The 20,012-nt window shown below is 39.9% G+C and overlaps 1 protein-coding gene across 1 annotated transcript; it reads left to right on the top strand.

The window, feature by feature from the left end:
* Positions 1-763: 763 nt before the first annotated feature.
* Positions 764-10,544, top strand: irf3 (interferon regulatory factor 3). Its single transcript, XM_035744822.2, has 11 exons — positions 764-987; positions 1,669-1,842; positions 2,087-2,255; positions 2,534-2,586; positions 2,691-2,751; positions 2,918-2,992; positions 3,340-3,564; positions 3,982-4,072; positions 4,198-4,484; positions 7,016-7,137; positions 9,312-10,544. The coding sequence occupies exons 2-11, from the start codon at positions 1,678-1,680 to the stop codon at positions 9,435-9,437; spliced, it is 1,374 nt and encodes a 457-aa protein (XP_035600715.1). The 5' UTR covers positions 764-987; positions 1,669-1,677; the 3' UTR covers positions 9,438-10,544.
* The last annotated feature ends 9,468 nt before the right edge of the window (positions 10,545-20,012 follow it).

The raw sequence follows: 20,012 nt of genomic DNA, 5'->3' as shown, positions 1-20,012 counted from the left end.
GGGATGACCAGGGATGTTATCTTGTAAGTGTGTGAATTATACAGTTTTCCTGTCCTGCTAAGCGTTCCAAATGTAATGAGTACTTTGGGTGTCAGGGAAAATGTATGGAGTAAAAAGTACATGATTGTCTTTAGAAATGTAGTGAAGTAAAAGTTGTCAAAAATATAAATAGTAAAGTACAGATACCCCCCAAAAAATAGTTGAAAGTACTACTTGAAAATACTTTACACCCTGTAAATAGTCACCAATAGCCAGCCTATGCCCAGTACCCTGCCCTGAACTTAGTCACTGTTACTAGACAGTTACAAACCTGGTACTCTACCCTGCACCTTTTAGAGACTGCTGACCAATGTACTGCACATAGTCATTGAGCACTGGTCACTTTAATGTTTACATACTGTTGTTTTACCCACTTCACATGTATTTTACTGTATTCTAGTCATGTCTCATCCTGTACAACTACTGCTGTACACACCTTTTAAATTCCTATACTGTCCAAATACTCTATATGCACACACCATCATATATATTTATATTCCAGAATCATTGCTTGTTCAGGTATTTGCTTAAAATGTCTGATTTATTTTTTGGGATTTGTGTGTATTGTTCGGTATTACTGCACCTATGATAACATCTGCAAAATATGTTTAGGCGACCAATAAAATGTGATTTGATTTTGAAATAGTGTGACTACACCACCTAGTGGTATTGGATAGATCACAAAAAGGAAGTTACCTCAGAGCTGTTTGTGACGTATAAACTGGAAAACGAAACTGAAGACACTGGATTTCCCAAGAAAGCATTCGCTTGATAGCACATATATATAGAGAGATATATCGGTTTGAATTTGATGCGAGTTTCTGTAGTCACGGTCGACACACTTCATATTTTTTGCATAATATATCTTAAGGATAATTACCAGACGGAGCTTTACTTTAATCCAGACAATACTGATTCGTGAATTTCGGCACACTGTCCGAAGACGAGGTAAGATAACCTTTAAATTCTTTGTTAGCACTATATCGTTACTCAATCTAATGCAAATGTCAATTACCTATGTGTGTGGGAAAGTGACACAATCAAATCGAAGTCTGTTATTACACGCTACAATCTCTTGGAAGGATTTATTGCGGTCCTGAACTAGCAAAGAGTATTTAGGATTACCCATAACATGCACAAGGAATACATTTATGATACAGATACAGTGGAGTTGCATTTCTTTGAAATCCATAATCTACGATGATACACAGCCTAAACCAGAATCCTAACAGTTTTAAAATACATGGATAGATCCATAGATGTGTAATTTGTGTTGAATTGCTCAAATTATTTTTTACACAAAGTATACTCAACCCGTTTTATCATTTCCAATGTTTATGTACCGTCTAATCTGAATACTAGGCTATATTTTGATTATCTCTGATTTTAAAACGCGTGTATTTTTGTAATATGATGACCCCTATGACTGTTACTTTATGTTTTATTCATTCTATCGCTTTTATCATTTGCAGTCTGTGAATGTAAATGCATGTCTGTTTTTTTTTCATCTATTCAAAAATAAATCTGTTATTTACAGAAAGATACTGACTATACTGACCACAATTTATTTTATACATATTGTTCCCAGTTTACACAGGCTGTCACAATGCTGTTCTTTAACTCTTTTAGATTTAAGACATGTCTCAATCCAAACCGCTCCTCATCCCTTGGCTGCGCGAACAGATAAATAGTGGCCGGTATCCCGGGGTTACCTGGACCAATCAGGAGCAAACAGAGTTCTGCATCCCTTGGAAACATGCTTTGAGGCAGGATTCCTGCAGCGATGATGTACTTATTTTCAAGGTAAAGTCAATATCTCGCTCCTCACTTAAAAAATAAATAAGAACAGTGTTACTCACCATTTACTGCTCCCAAAACTTAAAGCAAAGTTCCTCCCAAAAACTATATTTTGGTACAGTATTTGTTTCATTAGTCCATTGTTTATAGTCCCCAATGTGTTGCATGTCAGCAATCAAGTTTTCAAGATAAATAACTTTCAAAAATAAGATATGATACGGTATGATACAGCCCCCACTTCTCTCCTTAGGCGTGGGCTGAGGTTAGCAATGGTAGGGTTCAAGGCGACCACTCCATTTGGAAGAGAAACTTCCGTTCTGCCCTCCGAGCCAAGGGGTTCAAAATGCTCCTTGACAACAAAAATGATGCAGCAAACCCCAACAAACTGTTCCAGTGGCCAGATGAGGCACCCACAGGAGGTAAAGCACCAACCAAAAAAATACAAAGGAAAACAATTCAATGCTTGGTTTATTATTAAAACAATGACATATGGGTGTGACATAGGAGTTAAATATGAGTCAAATAGAACACGTTCTCTTTAATATACAGTAAATGGCCAAGAGATAAACATTTACTGAAAGATGCAAAAAATATTACATATCTAAATGGAGACATACGTTAGTAGCAGAACTTCAGTTCTGAAACAACATGAAATGACACTCAATCATTTTGTTTTCAAACTTGTGCATCTCTAAAGGATCTCAGCACCCAGAACATGATCCGATTCAAGATCCCAGTCCATTACGAGAAGTGAGTGTGCTTATAAGAATTCTCACTTGTGAATGGAATGCAGTACCTGTACTGTAAAATCTTTTTTAAACACCACTTCTTTTTCCCCAACTCTGCTCTTTTAGAGTCATGGTCTACCATGTTTTAATGACCTTTACCTTGTAGCAGAAGAAACTGTATACACAGGTAATGCAGATAAAAGTTTGTGACAATTTAACGACAATCTTTCAGGAAATGGATGATATTTAATGCAATCTAAAAGTAGGGTAAATGTACATTTATGAAATGTACTATGTCTCTTTTGTTATCTCATGTTATGTCTTCACTCATCTTTCCCACAACTACTCACCAGCGGAGGGGATCTCAGCCACTATCAACCAGGATATACTTCAGAAATGTCTGCAAGGGTTGAACATTGAACACACAGGTGGGAACCAACCGTTCCAATGTGGCACTCTAGACCAGCAACAGGTCAATCGCGAGCTACCAGTAGTTATGAAAAATATATTTCACAGCAGTTGCGTCGGTGCAATGATTCTATACACTATACTTGATTGTTTCGTCACCTAAACTGAAATTAGGTGAACTATTAGAATTTTATCAACCAGGAAATAACGGAGTGGTTTCAGCATAGTGCATCTTTTAAGCCTTTTTCTGGACTAGGAAACCCTAGGACTAGGCTTAATCTGTGTCCGGGAAACCGGCCCATAATGATTATCATAATATAGGTTATTATCCAAGTCTTTCTCTTCACTCTTCCAACCTCTTCTGCAGAAGCTATTCTAGGTTATGAATTCCCTGTCGAGGAACTGCAATATCCAATGGAGGGCACGATTGGAGGGCATGTTTTGCCAGGGCAACCGGTTGTAATGGAGGATACTGTGTTGCCCCCGCAACCGGTGTATCCAATGGATGGAGCTGTCGGTGGTGCCCATGAACAGCAGGTGGTGGAGCAGTTAACAAATGAATTGTCCAGAACCATGGTGGGCGAACATTTTAGTAAGTTATGAATATTATTAGATTTCTACTTGTGGGTGCTAGGATTGAAGTTAATGCCAATTGGCTTCTCTTCACACAGTAGTTGGTGTCAATAGTCTATCTTTGAAAAACATATAATTATAAATTATAATGTGGGCGTGCCAATGTTAATAGTTTAAATGCTTATAGGGCTGCTCAAGATTTTGTTCAGCAGGCATTGTTCAAGTTTAACATCCTTCTTCCCTCCATTTCAAAATGTTTTTTTTTGCTACTGAAACAACCCTGTTTTGTTATGGGAGTGCCACTCCCGTTGGGTTACCCATGATTTCAATGTTGTATCTAGACAGTATATGGTCATGCACAGAACACTATCTTTCCCCAGGTTTAGTTGTTCCTGTCATCTTGACAACAATCTATTATTTTCCTTTCTTCCCCTAGAAACTCACTTCAGGGTTTCTGTGTACTACCGGGGAGTGAAGATGCTTGAGCAGCTGGTTGAGAACGAGGCAGGGTTCAGATTAGTCTACAGGTAAAATGGCATATAGCACAGCTAGGCTACATGTTTGTAATTTTTGTTGTTGTCTATTGTGTGTTTGGTTATGAACCCAGGACGATTAGCCCTGATGGACTAATTGGTAGCTCTGTCTCTACTAGACCTGAACTTACACAACCGCTTCTGGACCCAGATTCTGGCCTGAATCTGGTCTCTCTGCCCAGTCCACCGCCTGTCCAGGACGAAACTCAGGCCAAACTGACCCAAGATATCCTGGCTCTCCTGGGAGAGGGCCTGGAGGTGGGTGCCTCCGGGTCTATCATCTACGGACTCCGTAAGGGTGAAATTAAGGCCTTCTGGAGCCTTGACAAGTTTGACAATAGCAGGAGGCCCCGGGGAGTGTCCAAATGCCCGGAACCACTATATCAGGCCAAGGACTTCTATGGAGGTGAAAGAGGAAAATATATACTGAGACTGATTTATTTTTTTAGAAAGGAGGCATGATAAAAATGTTTTAAAAAATAATTTCAGAGACATTTATTAAAGGGGAAGTTCAGTATTTACTAAATGTAAGATGGTTCCTCAACCTTAAAGTAGTCTATGGGCCAGGAGAAAGTGTACTAACTTTAGCCACCGCTAGCTAAAGATCAATGGGAGTGATGGGAGCAACCTTGCAATCTTCTAAACGGATTGGCTGCGTGACCAGATTATCTGGACACCTCTTCCCGATAGCTAAACAGCCGTCCCTACCTTCTGCGCATATGCTACTTCACAAACAATTTTTCTACGTAGCTCCTCTGCTCCCTCCGCTGCTGCTTCTGGCGCTCTTCCTGTTCTCATCCAATTATTTTCTCTGCTGTAACTATAAATGACATGATTGACATGTTGTAAAAACTCAACAGCGCACGCCACTAGGCAAAATATGTGCTTTGTTTGAAACAAAACACAGATAGGCAACAGTTTAACACCATTTGCTAAAAAAATTGGTCACGAAACAACACTACGTAATTCAAGAAGATCTAAATGCATATTCCCATAAAACTGAATGAGATTATATGGTTGTCATGCAGATGCTACATGGAGATTTCACCGGTAAAGCGTAAATAATTATCGCTCATGATTGACAATGAGAAAGGGGTGCCTTGGTTCAAATTAATCATATCTGGTCTAGAGTTTGTGTGGGTCGTTTGTAGAAAGGGAATTCAAGGAATTGTTCCTACTTTCCTACTTAGCTACAGTTTAAGTCAGAAGTGTACATACACTTAGGTTGGAGTCATTAAATTGTTTTTCAACCACAAATGATTTATAATTCACTGTATCACAATTCCAGTGGGTCAGAAGTTTACATACACTAAGGCAATTTCCAAATGCCTGTACACACAATAGTATGCAAGTATAAACACCATGGGACCATGCAGCTGTCATACCGCTCAGGAACGAGACGCATTCTGTCTCCTAGAGATGAATGTACTTTGGTGCGAAAAGTGCAAATCAATCCTAGAACAACCGCAAAGGACCTTGTGAAGATACTGGAGGAAACGGGTACAAAAGCATCTATATCCACAGTAAAACGAGTCCTATATCGACATAACCTGAAAGGCCGCTCAGCAAGGAAGGAGCCACTGCTCCCGAAACCGCCATAAAAAACCCAGACTACGGTTTGCAGCTGCACATGGGGACAAATATCTTAGTTTTTGGAGAAATGTCCTCTGGTCTGATGAAAAAAATATATAACTGTTTGGCCATAATGACCATCATTATGTTTGGAGGGAAAAGGGGGAGGCTTGCAAGCTGAAGAACACCATCCCAACTGAAGCACGGTGGTAGCAGCATCATGTTGTGGGGGTGCTTTGCTGAAGGAGAGACTGGTGCACTTCACAAAATAGATGGCATCATGAGGTAGGAAAATTATGTGGATATATTGAAGCAACATCTCACAACATCAGTCAGTCAGCATGTTAAAACTTGGTCGCAAATGGGTCTTCCAAAAGGACAAACTTCCAAAGTTGTGTCAAAATGGCTTAAGGACAACAAAGTCAAGGTATTGGAGTGGCCACCACAAATCCCTGACCTTAATCCCATAGAACATTTTTGGGAAGAACTGAAAAAGCATGTGTGAGCAAGGAGGCCTACAAACCTGACTCAGTTACACCAGCTCTGTCAGGAGGAATGGGCCAAAATTCACCCAACTTATTATGGGAAGCTTGTGGAAGGCTACCCAAAACGTTTGACCCAAGTTAAACAATTTCAAGGCAATGCTACCAAATACTAATTGAGTATATGTAAACTTCTGACCCACTGTGAATGTGATGAAATAAATAAAAGCTGAAATAAATCATTCTCTACTATTATTCTGACATTTCACATGCTTAAAATAAAGTGATGATCCTGACCTAAGACAGGGAATTTTTACTCTGATTAATTGTCAGGAATTGTGAAGTACTGAGTTAAAATCTATTTGGCTAAGGACTTCAACGTTAAGTAAAGTTCTATGGTTAAAAAATATTTTGGTCTGTAGGCTATGGTTTAGGCCTATCTGACAAATAGGCTACATATTTGAAAACAATGCAGCACCCTACCTATGTTAATTTTGATCATGGGGATGTATGTAGCCCAGGCTACTGCTGGAAAACTTGAGGAATGCGGCAGCTCCGAGTTTCAAGAGAGAGTACAACTGTTTAGAATAGACAACTTTCAGGGTTGGAACCTTTTTTTGTTTTCTTTTTTTTTCTTTAACTTTTAATCAACTAGGCAAGTCAGTTAAGAACAAATTCTTATTTACAATGACGGCCTAACCCGGACGACTCTGTGCCGCTGCGTCACCCGGGAGCCCTGTTAGGAACATCTAACAATAAGTTGTAAAATACTGAACTTCCCCTTTTATAGGTTTGAGAGGGAGTGATTCAGTCTTTCAGGTAGATGTGTAGTTCTCTGGCATTGACCTTCGAATCCCTTCACCCTCTTTCCTTCTTTCTCCAGGGCTGTTGAAGTTCATAAACAATGAAGGAAAATGTCCTCCCTTTTCTCTATTCTTCTGTCTGGGAGAGAAGTGGCCAGACCCGGACAACAGACCCTGGGAGAAGAAACTGGTCATGGTCGAGGTAAGACACACAGTCATAAGCAGGCCTTGTGAACTTGGCATAATTTTGTTTCGTAATACATCATTTTTGTTATCTTGCCTTCCTCCTCTGCTCGAGGTTCACCTACGCTTGTTAGTTACCTACGATGTGCACTATTAGCGGTAGTGACAAGCAGAATGGTTTCTGTTTTCTCACAGACATGATTCAAACAGTTTTAGAAACTAGTGAAAACTAGTGTTTTCTATCCAAATCTACGAATAATATGCATATCTTATATTCTTGGCATGAGTAGCAGGAAGTTTAAATTGGGCACGCCATTTATCCAAAAGTGAAAATTCTTCCCTTTCGTCCACTTTCGTATTCAAAAAGATCCACCTTCCTTGCGAATCATTCCTAATTATTTGTACATTCAGATCAACATTTTTGATAATTAATATCATTACACCTTTTGAGTTCCTTTGTCCATGACAGAATATTATTTCACCACACCATTCCTTTTTCCACACAACTTCATCTAAGGATGTGGAGTGAGTTTCATGTAAACAGTATATGTTAAATTCCTTTTCCTTTAGCCACGTTTATAACCTGCTAAACCGGGTAGTCTAGTGCTTAGAGCGTTGGACTAGTAACTGGAAGGTTGCAAGTTCAAATCCCAGAGCTGATAAGGTACAAATCTGTTGTTCTGCCCCTGAACAGGCAGTTAAACCACTGTTCCTAGGCCGTCATTGAAAATAAGAATTTGTTCTTAACTGACTTGCCTAGTTAAATAAAGGTAAAATAAATGTAAAAAATAAATAGAAACCTGGTTGCTGTTTGTATCTGCACTAGAAAGGTTAAAAAGGCAAAAAATATATTGGTATTGGTCGATATTGCAAATTGTTTTACTGATATACACTACATGACCAAAAGTTATGTTGACACTTGCTCGTCGAACATCTCATTCCAAAATCATGGGCGTTAATATAGAGTTGGTCCCCCCTTTGCTGCTATAACGGCCTCTACTCTTCTGGGAAGGCTAACCACTAGATGTTGGAACATTGCTGCAGGGACTTGCTTCCATTCAGCCAAAAGAGCATTACTAAGGTCGGCACTGATGTTGGGCAATTAGGCCTGGCTCGTGGCCAGCGTTCCAATTCATCCCAAAAGTATTCAGTGGGGTTGAGGTCAGTGCTCTGTGCAGGCCAGTCAAGTTCTTCCACACGAATTACCACAAACCATTTCTGTATGGACCTCGCTTTGTGCATGGGGGCATTGTCATGCTGAATAGAAAAGGGCCTTCTCCAAACTGTTGCAACAAATTTGGAACACAGAATTGTCTAGAATGTCATTGTATGCTGTATCGTTAAGATTTCCCTTCACTGGAACTAAAGGGCCCAGCCCTAGACCATTATTCCTCCTCCATCAAACTTTACCGTTGGTACTATGCATTCGGGCAGGTAGTGTTCTCCTGGTATCCGCCAAAACCAGATTCACCAGTCCAAGAATGCTTTTCCACTGCTCCGAGTCCAATGGCGGTGAGCTTTACACCACTACAGCCGACGCTTGGCATAGCGCATTGTGGTCTTAGGCTTGTGTGCGGATGCTCGGCCATGGAAACCCATTTCATGAAGCTCTGCCAACGAAGAGTTATTGTGATAAAGTTGCTTCCAGAGGCATTTTGGAACTTGGTAGTGAGTGTTGCAACCGAGGACAGACTATTTTTACGCTGTTAGGTTCTAATTATTGTAGTAAGAACTCAACAGACACTGTGAAAGCTTAAACCAACTTTATTCTTCCCAGAGGATCAAAGAGCTGAATCGACAAAGACGTGATTCCACCCGTGGTGGTATACGTACCCCACTTTGGGTTGAGTCTCCTCCTTATCACTAAACATTGCGTCATTATTGCTAGGCAGGGAGCTGAGTGGCATGGGCAATAAACGGTTCCTCCCCTTATCAGTACTGCCACATGTGACCGTTTTCCCTGCACCCATCCCCTCCCAAGTTTAAGTACGGCACCTCTCATGTCTCTATTATAACTAATGATTAATAGTTAAATCTCAGAAATCCAAACCCATCAACATGCCAAACGTTTCAGCACTCGGCGGTCGCGTACTGTGAGTCCGCCTCTGCACACACTCCATTAGGTGTTTGGAAGTGAGATTCTGTTTTGTTTCCTCTGCATGTTTTTTTTAAAACTCATACGCTTTCTATCAGGTGGTGTTAACCGCTCTGGAGCTATTGAAGTCAATGGCGGTGGAAGGTGGTGCCTCCTCTCTGCAGTCTGTGGAACTGCAGCTGTCCTTGCAGGAGTCCCTGCAGGAGATGATGGACTTGTGCTAAAGAGGGACTGATCCACCTACTGTAAAATACTGAGTATCCATTCTGTCATAACGTTTACTATTTTGTGTGACCATATTTGATCAACTGTTCAGAACCAAAACAACCGTATGTGAGGGGGAATGGGTTAAATAAGCATTTAAGTTTAATGTCTAATAGGGAACCTCACTCTGTTTTGGGTTTTTTCAATGATACTGTAATCAACAAGGCATGCAGGGTTCTAAATTGCAACTATTTTGGTCACATATGCTCCTTAATATTTTGCTGTGCGACCTGGAGCACCAGTGTGCTGGTGCTGATTGCACACGTAGACTACAGAAACACCGCTAACCAAACAACAGTCTATGTATTGCTGTTGGTTGCTACACTCAAAATGTAAACTTCTTAGATTTGTCCTGACCTCAAAGGTGCCCTCATGATGTGGTTTAATTTAGGACAAAACGGAATTAGCCAACAAAAATGCCCAAACTATGTAGAAGCCTAATATTCTACTCATGTAGTTTCAATGACAGGTATTTGTATCAATTTTAGCTTTTTATAATAAACAAATGTGTTTACAGGGTTACCTATTCATTTCTAGGGCACAACATGTGCTTCAGAAGTCGTTTGAATTCTACACCTGCATTGCTTGCTGTTTGCGGTTTGTAGGCGGGGTTTCTGTACAGCACTTTGAGATATCAACTGATGTACGAAGGGCTATATAAATACATTTGATTTGATTTGATATAGGCTATATCCACTTTTCTGGTGCTTTTAAATGTTATGCTGTGCTCCTAACGTTTTCAACTTGTGAGCACCAGTTCAGGATTATTAATTGAGGATAAATATCAAATCAAGCACAGTTATTATCCATCTAAACTGGAGAGGTAATGCATAGGCATGGCATCTATTTCACTTAAGTCTTAATAAATAATAACTGTAATATGGTACAATGGATTTCACTTTATTTAAAGGTCGACTGGCCAATAGCATGTATGACATTGAATGCATCACTCATCATAACTATCTCATCTCGTTTTCAAAACCAATATTCATAAGACAAGACTTAACTGTATGCTGCGGTGAGACTAATTCAGACTACAATAAATAAAAAATATCTTTAAAAATGTGTTTTAATCTACATCACTTTCTTCACTCTGTCATTGTAGCTGACCAAAAATACAATTGATGGAATATTGATATATTTGCACACAGCTTCCCTTCAGGATTCACTCCCTGCCTGGATAATGTTGTCCCTGTGGACCAATGAGAAGAAACCATGATCGAGAACAGTTTTCAAAAACAGTCGTGCTGACAGTAGGCACTTGTAGATTTGAGAGGATTGGTAAAGCATTGTGATAAAAGGCTGGGTTGAGATGTCGCCATATTGCTTACACCTATCCAATCCTCTCAGATCTATAAGCGTGGTAGGGAGTAGGGTCAAGGGATCGATTTTGGGATTCAGAAAGTATGTCCAAGAAAAATGTGGCTGACTTGACTGAAAGGTAGACAAAATGAAGCTGCTGGGTAGGGTATAGACCTGTGTAATGGTGTACTACAGTGCCTTCGTAAAGTATTCACACCCCTTGACTTTTTTTCACATTTTGTTGTCAGAAAGTGGGATTATAAAGTATGCCATTTTTTTTGTCAAATATCTAGACAGAATATTCTGTCAAAGTGCAAGAAAATTCAAACATTTAAAAATGGAAAATAAAACTATCTTGATTTAGATAAGTGTTCAACCCCTGAGTCAATACATGTTTGAATCACTCTGATAGCGGTTACAGCTGTGAGTCTTTCTGTGCAAGTTTCTTCAACTTCAACTTTTGAACACCTAGATTGTTCAATATTTAGTTGTTGATCGTTGCTAGACAGCCATTTTCATGTCTTGCCATATATTTTCAAGCCAAATTTAAGTCAACTGTAGCCAGGCCACTCACGAACATTCAGTGTTGTCTTGGTAAGGAACTCCAGTGTACATTTGGCCTTGTGTTTTAGGATAAAAATGTGTTTCTTTGCAAATGTTTTGCATTATTACTTTAGTGCCTTTATTGCATTTTTTGGAATATTTTTATTTACAGGCTTCCTTTTCACTCTGTTAATTAGTTTGTATTGTGGAGTAACTACAATGTTGTTGATACATCTTCAGTTTTCTCTTATCACAGCCATTAACCCTCTAGAGATGCTACTCCTCTTGTACTGTTTAAACTAGAAAGGCCATTCAAACTTTAAAACATGTGAACTGATCTGGATTAGATTGTTTGCATACAACCTTTTGATACTATTTATACTTAAAAGTATTCAAAAGTATGAATACTTTCTGAAGGGATGTAAACACTTATTGCAAGCAGTGAGTCCATGCAACTTATTATGTAACTTATTCAGCAGTCCTGAACTTATTTAGGCTTGCCATAACAAAAGGGTTGAATACTTATTGAGTCAAGACATTTGTGTTTCATTTTACATTTTTGAAAACATCATTCCACTTTGACATTATTGGGTACTGTGTGTAGATCAATGACACAAAATCACAACATCTCTATACTGTATCCAGTGAACCGTATATCTCTATGGGCCCACTCCTATTCTGTTCAGAATGCTTTGCTTATACATGGAGCCAAGGGATGGTATTAGCCAGGTGATGAGCGGTGCATGGTTTCCTCCAGACGTGATGCTTGGCATCCAGGCCAAATAGTTCAATCTTTCATCATTCCAGAAAATCTTGTATTGCATGGTCTGAGAGATAGGTGCCTTTTGGCAAACTCCAATTGGGCTGTCGTGCCTTTTACTGAGGAGTGGTTCCGCCTGGTCACTCTACCATAAAGGCCTGATTGATGGAGTGCTGCAGAGATGGTTGTCCTTCTGGAGACCTGGGCAATTATTTTCCATGGAGGGCCACATTAGAATATATTTTTGCCTTCGCTGGCCAGAATCATATTACAGGATTATACATCATATGTAATGACTGTTGACAGATATATCTACCGTAAATCACATCCCAATATGCTACTTATTGAACTGACATGCACAGAAAAAAACATCCATGTTCTCCTTTTGGTAGGTATTTTCATTATTAAACATGCAATGAACCACACGAAGGGAAATGTACACTGTGCATTCAGCACCATGGACAGAACTCTTGTTAATGGATATGCACAAAAACACAAAGCGAGAGAGCTCAACATTACATTTAAACTACTCAATCAGTGTGAGGACTGAAGTCTCATGTTATATTTCATCACTGAACATGTCTGTTCAGATACATAGGTTAACCCAAACCATACAAACATCTTCTGAGCATGACTCCTAATCTTTGGAGATCCTCAAAGCAACGAGAAAACTAACCGTTCATGGTTCCCTATCAGATGACCAGAGGGAGAGATATACATCGCTGGAGCCTGAAAACATTTGGTATGGGTCCTCAGATCCTCAAACGGTTCTACAGTTGCACCAGAGAGCATCCTGGCGGGTTGCATCACTGTCTGGTATGGCAACTGCTCAGCCTCCGACAGCAAGGCACTACAGAGGGTAGTGCGTACAGCCCAGTACCTCACCAGGGCCAAGCTTCCTGCCATCCAGGACTATGCCAGGCGGTGTCAGAGGAAGGCTCTAAAAATTGTCAAAGACTCCAGCCCCCCTAGTCATAGACTGTTCTCTCTGCTACCGCACGACAAACAGTACCAGAGTGCCAGGTCTAGGTCCAAGAGGCTTCTAAACAGCTTCTACCCTCAAGCCATAAAACACCCGAACATCTAATCAAATTATTTGCATTTGCATGGCCCCTCACCACCACCTATTTTATGCTGCTGCTACTATCTATGCATAGTCACTTTATATAACTCTACCTACATGTATATATTACCTCGACACATTAACTCTGTACTGGTACCCCCTGTATATAACTTCGCTATTGTTATCTTACTGCTTGCTGCTCTTTAATTATTATCTTATTTTGGTATTTTTCTTAACTGCATTGTTGGTGAAGGGCTTGTAAGTAAGCATTTCACTGTAAGGTTGTTATATTCAGCATGTGACAAATAACATTTGATTTGATTAACCTGCCAAACTGAGCAATCGGGGGAGAAGGGCCTTGGTCAGGGAAGTGAGCAAGAACTCGATGGTCACTCTGACAGAGCTCCAGAGTCGCTCTGTGGAGATGGGAGAACCTTCCAGAAGGGCAACCATCTCCGAAGCACTCCACTAATCAGGCATTTATGGTAGAGTGGCCAGAAGGAAGCCACTCCATAGTAAACATGACAGCATTTTTGGAGTTTGCCAAAAGGCACCTAAACGACTCTGATTGTTTCTGATGAAACCAAGATTGAAATCTTTGGCCTGAATGCCAAGCGTCACGTCTGGAGGAAACCTGACACGATCCCTATGGTGAAGCATGGTGGTGGTAGCATCATGCTGTAGGGATGATTTTCAGTGGCAGGGGCTGGGAGACAAGTCAGGATCAAAGGAAAAATGAACAGAGCAAAGTAGAGAGAGAACCTTGACAAAAACCTGCTCCAGAGTGCTCAGGATCTCAGACTGGGGCGAAGGTTCACCTTCCAACAGGAGAACAACCCTCAAGTCTCTAAATGTTCTTGAGTGGCCCAGCCAGAACTCCAACATGAACCCGGTCGAACATCTCTGGAGAGACCTGAGAATAGCTGTGCATGGACGCCTGACAACCTGACAGAGCTTGAGAGGATATGCAGAGGAGAATCGGAGAAACTCCACAAATACAGGTGTACCAAGCTTTATTATTATTATTATTTCACCTTTATTTAACCAGGTAGGCCAGTTGACAACAAGTTCTCATTTACAACTGCGACCTGGCCGAGATAGTGTCATATCCAAGAGAACTCAATACTGTAATCGCTGCAAGTATTGAGGAAAGGGTCTGTCTGAATACTTATGGAAATGTGATATTTCAGTTTTAGTTTTAATACATTTACAACATTTCTAAAAACCTGATTTTGCTTTGTCACTATGGGGTATTGTGTATAGATTGAGAGAAAAAAAAAACGTTTTAATCCATTTTAGAATAAGTCTAACGTAACCAAGTGTAGAAAAAGTCTAGTGGTCTGAATACTTTCAGAATGCACTGTATTGCTTAGTATGTTTATGTTTACAAGAAACCTCTCTTGCTGATGTAAGAAGTTGGAGAAAGGATCTGGAAGAATCTCTGAAAACAGCAGACATTGGCCTTACGTGTGAATAAACCTGCATAGAAAACTTTAACGAGTTTCAGTTTGGACGGTAGAAACATTGTTATTTTTGGGGGGCCGAGGCTGAATTTATTTTGAAAATGTACCTAGATAGCCACTACAGGTGCATATTTTGGTCCGCTAATACAAGACTAGTAAAGGCCGAGTGAATATTTTGGGGTTATTCCGATTTTTTCAAAGGGTGCTTGTTTGGGACCTTTAGCTGTTGGGAGGAAATATCCATAAATGTCGGGATCCACAGCCACACTGTTTTTTACATTGCATGTTTTTATTTCACATCATGCTTTTAATAATCTCACCGGGGAAAAAAACATAACTAGCCAACATTAACACTTTGATGAAATCAATTAATTTTAAGTTAGCACTGTAGGATCAATATATGTTTGTTCTTTACCTTCTGGAACACAACTTGAAACTTCAGGTGGAGGAACCGAAGTGGTGGACCTGGTTTCAAGGACAGAAAAGTCATTTCTACATTTGCGGCTTAATTCATATTATTTTTTTCCACCTTTGCCAAACCATTCTCCAATGACCCTCTAAGGATCGGATTAAAAAAAAAAAAACATTTTCGCATAAAATCTAAGTGCCTTTAGCTCAGGACCTGAAGCAAGGATATGCATATTCTTGATACCATTTGGAAGGAAATACTTTGAAGTTTGTGGAAATGTAAAGTGAATGTAGGATAATATAACACATTAGATCTGGTAAAAGATAATACAAAGATATTGATATATTATTCCAGCCCAGGCACAATTTAGATTTTTGCCACTGGATGGCAGCAGTGTATGTGCAAAGTTTTAGACAGATCCAATGAACATCTGTTCAAATTGTCATACCACGACTGCCCGTCGTTCATAATTGTGCCCACTCCTCAAACAATAGCATGGTATTATTTCACTGTAATAGCTACTGTAAATTATACAGTGCAGTTAGATTAACAAGAATTTAAGCTTTCTGCCCCTATCAGATATGTCTATGTCGTGGGGCATTTTTTTGTTACTTACAACCTCATGTTAATCACACGTTAGCACACGTTAGCTCAACCATCCCGTGGGGGACCAATCCCATAGAAGTTAAGAACAATTTATTTTAAAATGAGAGTCTACCCCGGACAAACCCTCGTTTAATCCGGACGATGCTGGGCCAGGTGAGAATAATGAAAATCTTTGTACCATTGTTGAAGTTTTATATGCATATTAGGATAACATTATCTAAATTGTAATACTAACTAACTGTAACACAGTTTTGTTTTTCATTTCAGGGGGTCAAGCAATGGTGACAAGGTTGTCAAGGCATATTTTGAAACTTAATAACAAAATCAGGGCATCAATAAAACTGAATAACCTGAATAGGCGTGCCATACCATTCTCCAATGTCCCTCAACTGCTGACTTCCAAGGTGACATTAAATCTTGAAGGTGATGTCTGGAGAGTTTCTGTTTAACCTCAAACAAAAACAAGCTTTTCTTGCTATGAGAAAGCTTGAATGTAGACCTTACCACATTGTTCATTAATGTTTATTTAAATAATCAGACTGTTCTTGCTTGTCCTGGAAAAATGTTTGGATTTCTTTATACTGTAATTGTAAATAACATTTATCAAATGAATGTTGTTATCACTCTCTCCTTGGTGAGGATCACAGGAAAACAGATAGCCCAGACCCCTCTCTCCCATAAACGGATCGAGTTCAACAGAGAGACAAAGACATCCACACCTAAATATATACATTGCAAATATTTTCCAATGAGCAGTCGTTCATGTGCAAAGTATGCAATATTCTCATGAGCATAGCTTTCCATGTATGTACGATAAGTCCACTCTTTTTCTTTCCCCACCCCCTTTCCATTGTGCAACAAGCTGTCATATCGGGTTAGTCCACTAGGGAATGTTCATTGCATTATGTTAGTAATCAATATAACCTATACCACGTGTTTGTAATTGTGTGATTTAGTTAGTAAATAAACAAATAAGACAATTTGTGTATCGCTGATTCATCACTTAGGCTAGAGTTCGTGCAGATATTCAAGGATTATGCGACATTTCTGAATGAGAAAATTATTGATTAATGACTGGTATGATATTAATAAATTCTTGAGTTAATTCGGGAAACGGTAACTCCCGAAACTTTTCCCGTGATGCCCCAAATGACTAATTAATTAATTGTTACATGATTAATTTAATTGAGTAATAATGAAACGTATTGAAACGTATTCAATGAATAGCAGTCATCAAATTAATGATAGTCATGTCATGACAATGTGTCAACAATGAATGTGTCTGGTTGGTTATGTTTTTCACTTTGGATGTACCAGAGTAAAAAGTATTATCAATGTAATGGATATGAAACAAGAAGCATTTGTCTTGTGTTTACCAAGGTAATGTATTTCCATTGCCACTTTTTGACATAATTTATCTATTAATATGTGTAGACTTTTACTGAACCAAAAATAGAACCCCCAGGTGTTCTTCAATTAACCAAAATTGGATCCATATTGAACCCTGTATGGTGCCATTCATTAATTATTGCTACTACTACAAAATATTATAGCATATTAAACCGGGTGGTTCGAGCCCTGAGTGCTGAAAGCTGTGGTATATCAGACCGTATACCATGAGTTTGAACAAAAATGTATTTTTACTGTTCTAATTATATTGGTAACCAGTTTATAAGAGCAATAAGGTACCTTGGGATTTGTAGTATATGGCCAATATACCACACCCCCTCATGCATTATTGCTTAATTATAGCGTAAACATATTTAATAATAAACAAGAATACCATTATAGTTTCAAGATTGTCATATGAAAAAAAATGTAATCAGCAGCAGCCGAAAGAGTAGATCCTCTGCCTCTGATATAGTTGCTGTCAGACTCTGAGCAAAACAAAGTGTGTTGAATTAAAATAATTAACTATTGAATCACCAAAATGTATTTTGTAAAATAATTGTCTGTCTAGGCCTATACCGGTGAATAGGCTGATTTGACTTATGTCTAAACTCAGCAAAAAAGAAACATCCGCGCACTGTCAACTGCGTTTATTTTCAGTAAACTTGTAAATATTTGTATGAACATAACATGATTCAACAACTGAGACATACAGTGGGGCAAAAAAGTATTTAGTCAGCCACCACTTGTGCAAGTTCTCCCACTTAAAAAGATGAGAGGCCTGTAATTTTCATCATAGGTACACTTCAACTATGACAGACAAAATGAGAAAAGAAATACAGAAAATCACATTGTAGGATTTTTAATGAATTTATTTGCAAATTATGGTGGAAAATAAGTATTTGGTCAATAACAAAAGTTTATCTCAATACTTTGTTATATACACTTTGTTGGCAATGACAGAGGTCAAATGTTTTCTGTAAGTCTTCACAAGGTTTTCACACACTGTTGCTGGTATTTTGGCCCATTCCTCCATGCAGATCTCCTCTAGAGCAGTGATGTTTTGGGGCTGTTGCTGGGAAACACGGACTTTCAACTCCCTCCAAAGATTTTCTATGGGGTTAAGATCTGGAGACTGGCTAGGCCACTCCAGGACCTTGAAATGCTTCTTACGAAGCCACTCCTTCGTTGCCCGGGCGGTGTATTTGGGATCATTGTAGTGCTGAAAGACCCAGCCACGTTTCATCTTCAATGCCCTTGCTGATGGAAGGAGGTTTTCACTCAAAATCTCACGATACATGGCCCCATTCATTCTTTCCTTTACACGGATCAGTCGTCCTGGTCCCTTTGTAGAAAAACAGCCCCAAAGCATGATGTTTCCACCCCCATGCTTCACAGTAGGTATGTTGTTCTTTGGATGCAACTCAGCATTCTTTGTCCTCCAAACACGACGAGTTGAGTTTTTACCAAAAAGTTATATTATGTTTTCATCTGACATTCTCCCAATCTTCTTCTGGTTCATCCAAATGCTCTCTAGCAAACTTCAGACGGGCCTGGACATGTACTGGTTAAGCAGGGGGGACACGTCTGGCACTGCAGGATTTGAGTCCCTGGCGGCGTAGTGTGTTACTGACGGTAGGCTTTGTTACTCTGGTCCCAGCTCTCTGCAGGTCATTCACTAGGTCCCCCCGTGTGGTTCTGGGATTTTTGCTCGCCGTTCTTGTGATCATTTTGACCCCACGGGGTGAGATCTTGCGTGGAGCCCCAGATCGAGGGAGATTATCAGTGGTCTTGTATGTCTTCCATTTCCTAATAATTGCTCCCACAGTTGATTTCTTCAAACCAAGCTGCTTACCTATTGCAGATTCAGACTTCCCAGCCTGGTGCAGGTCTACAATTTTGTTTCTGGTGTCCTTCGACAGCTCTTTGGTCTTGGCCATAGTGGAGTTTGGAGTGTGACTGTTTGAGGTTGTGGACAGGTGTCTTTTATACTGACAACAAGTTCAAACAGGTGCCATTAATACAGGTAACGAGTGGAGGACAGAGGAGCCTCTTAAAGAAGTTGTTACAGGTCTGTGAGAGCCAGAGATCTTGCTTGTTTGTAGGTGACCAAATAATTATTTTCCACCATAATTTGCAAATTATTTCATTAAAAATCCTACAATGTGATTTTCTGGAAAATGTTTTCTAATTTTGTCTGTCATAGTTGGTGTACCTATGATGAAAATTACAGGCCTCTCATCTTTTTAAGTGGGAGAACTTGCACAATTGGTGGCTGACTAAATACTTTTTTGCCCCACTGTAAACTGAACAAGTTCCACAGACATGTGACTAAGAGAAATGGAATAATGTGTCCCTGAACACAAAGGAGGGGTCAAAATCAAAAGTAACAACAGTCGGTATCTGGTGTGGCCACCAGCTGCATTAAGTACTGCAGTGCATCTCCTCCTCATGGACTGCACCAGATTTGCCAGTTCTTGCTGTGAGATGTTACCGCACTCTTCCACCAAAGGCACCTGCAAGTTCCCAGACACTTCTGGGGGGAATGGCCCTGGCCCTCAACCTCAGATCCAAAAGGTCCCAGACGTGCTTAATGGGATTGAGATCCGGGTTCGTTGCTGACCATGGCAGAACACTGACATTCCTGTCTTGCAGGAAATCACACACAGAACGAGCAGTATGGCTGGTGGCATTGTCATGCTGGAGGGTCATGTCAGGATGAACCTGCAGGAAAGGTAACACATGAGGGAGGAGGATGTCTTCCCTGTAACACACAGTGTTGTGACTGCCTAAAATGACAACAAGCTGAGTCCGATGATGCTTTGACACACCGCCCCAGACCATGACGGACCCTCCACCTCCAAATTGATCCCGCTCCAAAGTACAGGCCTCGGTGTAACGCTCATTCCTTTGACGATAATCGCGAATCTGACCATCACTCCCGTTGAGAAAAAACCGCAACTCATCAGTGAAGAGCACTTTTTGCCAGTCCTGTCTGGT

The sequence above is a fragment of the Oncorhynchus keta genome, chromosome 3 (genome assembly GCF_023373465.1).
Source record: "Oncorhynchus keta strain PuntledgeMale-10-30-2019 chromosome 3, Oket_V2, whole genome shotgun sequence".
Taxonomy (NCBI): domain Eukaryota; kingdom Metazoa; phylum Chordata; class Actinopteri; order Salmoniformes; family Salmonidae; genus Oncorhynchus; species Oncorhynchus keta.
This window is presented reverse-complemented; position numbering and strand designations above follow the sequence as displayed.